The sequence below is a fragment of the Penaeus chinensis genome, chromosome 6 (assembly GCF_019202785.1).
Source record: "Penaeus chinensis breed Huanghai No. 1 chromosome 6, ASM1920278v2, whole genome shotgun sequence".
NCBI lineage: Eukaryota > Metazoa > Arthropoda > Malacostraca > Decapoda > Penaeidae > Penaeus > Penaeus chinensis.
The window spans coordinates 18789119-18791058 of NC_061824.1; the positions used below are offsets into that span (position 1 = coordinate 18789119).

The 1940-nt window shown below is 47.4% G+C and overlaps 1 protein-coding gene across 1 annotated transcript in view; it reads right to left on the reverse strand.

Moving 5' to 3' along the window:
- Positions 1–697: 697 nt before the first annotated feature.
- Positions 698–1940, reverse strand: part of LOC125026220 — a 3145-nt gene continuing 1902 nt past the window's right edge. Inside the window, exons 4-6 of the mRNA XM_047614524.1 lie at positions 1658–1940; positions 1136–1293; positions 698–937 (exon numbers count right to left, since the gene is read on the reverse strand). The exon at positions 1658–1940 is cut by the window's right edge and continues 27 nt beyond it. Coding sequence (XP_047470480.1) covers positions 698–937; positions 1136–1293; positions 1658–1940 — 681 coding nt within the window. The remainder of the gene's footprint in view (positions 938–1135; positions 1294–1657) is intronic.

The window sequence follows — 1940 nt, forward strand, 5'->3', positions numbered from 1 at the left end:
AAACGGAGCAGCGAAAGGAACTTTCTGGCCATTGCATATACGCGAAGCACAATCGAGGATTTTATAAGGCACGGCGCCGCAAGAGAACAGGAAGTCGCTGCTTGTTCAGAGCGTGTATTGTACCCTCAAGTAGGTTACAATCACGCTTCCCTCGGAGAACAAGCGCCTGTGGGTTATGGACCGAAGCTGACGTGAAAGGAAAACAAAGGATTCATATATCACAGATTGATACTAAGCAGCGGAAGGTTCTTGTGTGCCGTGCTTTTTATCGAGGCGAATTTGCAGTAAAAAAGAGAGAAGAAGACATGCAAATCGAGAGGGAAGGGGATAAAATAAGGAGGAGGAGGAACAAGAGAGTGTTGGAAGAAAAGGTAAAAATATGAATGAATGTTGAGGAGGGGAGTAAAGGGGGGAAGTGATAAACAAGGAAAAATATGAGTGAATAACGAGGAGGAAGATGTGGAAGATGAGTATGTTTCTTCTTCGATGATTGGATAATGATTGAATCTGGTTTTCCCTCGCGAAGACGGGTGAGTAATGACCCCGACGAGTGAGGAAATGCCTTCGCCTCAGAAGAATGAGCTCAGATCAAATCGTCCCTTCGTGAATCCGGTGAGATTTATTGGGGAGGAGTTGGGGGAGGGTCGGGGGAGAAGTTGGGGTTTGAGGAGAGGCCGGGTGGGAGGGTAGGTGGTGATCATGAGAGGTGATCATGAGAGGACGCCGCCCGACGCGGTCCACAAACGTGGACGCAATTCCTGTAAAAACCGCCCATGAGGAGGGTGCAGGCGAACGCGTCGAGGGCAGCGCCGGCTTTCTTGTAGAGGTACTTGCTGTAAGAGAAGATCACATACTGGCCTCCGAGCTCCCGTATGATAAACAGCGCCGTCAGGAGAAGAATTGGCCGGTAGTATAGAGGAACAGCAAGCTGTGCGATCTAATTAGAAACGGGGGGCTTTTATAACTGAAAGGAATGTGATTTAGCGCAGTGAAGATCTGCAAGAAAACTTTATCACATTTTCCATCACACAGATCAGTTTTATTCCAGAGCGAAATACGGGTGAAAAGGTGGAAGCACAAACAAAAAAAATATTCGAAAGATATGCACAACCAGAAGAAAAGAAAATTTACATACGTGATCCTTCAAAGTTGTCTGTTGTCGTTCCTTTATTTTCGAGATAATTTTATCAAATCCAAGGCTCACGTCCGCTGAAGGACCACGTAATTTCTTTAGAGATGTCAGTGCTTTGTCCTTCAGATCCTGGCGATCCAGCCAGTAGGGAGACTTAAATCCTGATATGGAAAAGAATAAATATGTCCAAATGTTTAAGTCAGTCTTTTTCTTTGAGTGTGTGTGTGTGCTTGGTTAGTTTTATGTTTATGTTTATCTTTGTGAGAGAGAGGGAGACAGACAGGTAGACAGATAGATAGACATACAAACAGACACAGGAAAATCATATGGATCAGGGGTGTATTTAGGTGCGCATGAATAAGTACAAGTGTATATACATATATATATATATATATGAGTATATTCAAGTAAATAACGTTTTCTTTTACCACAAACCAAAATCCCTGAATACTGCACAACAGGATATCACACACAGCCGCCCCCTGCCTCAGGAACGAGAAAGATCAGCAGAAAAGCCACGCAGACCGCCGCCGAGCACAGGGCCGTCGCGAGGTGCCAGGGCGAGAGGTAAGCCATCGCGTACGCCGCCAGTTGGCCCAGGGCAAAGTTCACCTCCATACTGAGCAACTCCGCTATCAGAACGGAGAGGCGCGAGGAGGCTGTACGCGAGAGAGGAGAAGACGCGACACAGGTAGAAGAGGCTGAGGTAGGGCGAGAAAGCCTGCAGGAGCCAGAGCAAGGCCGCTGGCAGAAGGATGCTGAGGAGTAGCCGTTGGGGTCCTGCGGCTTCCATGAGCGGGCCGGCGAA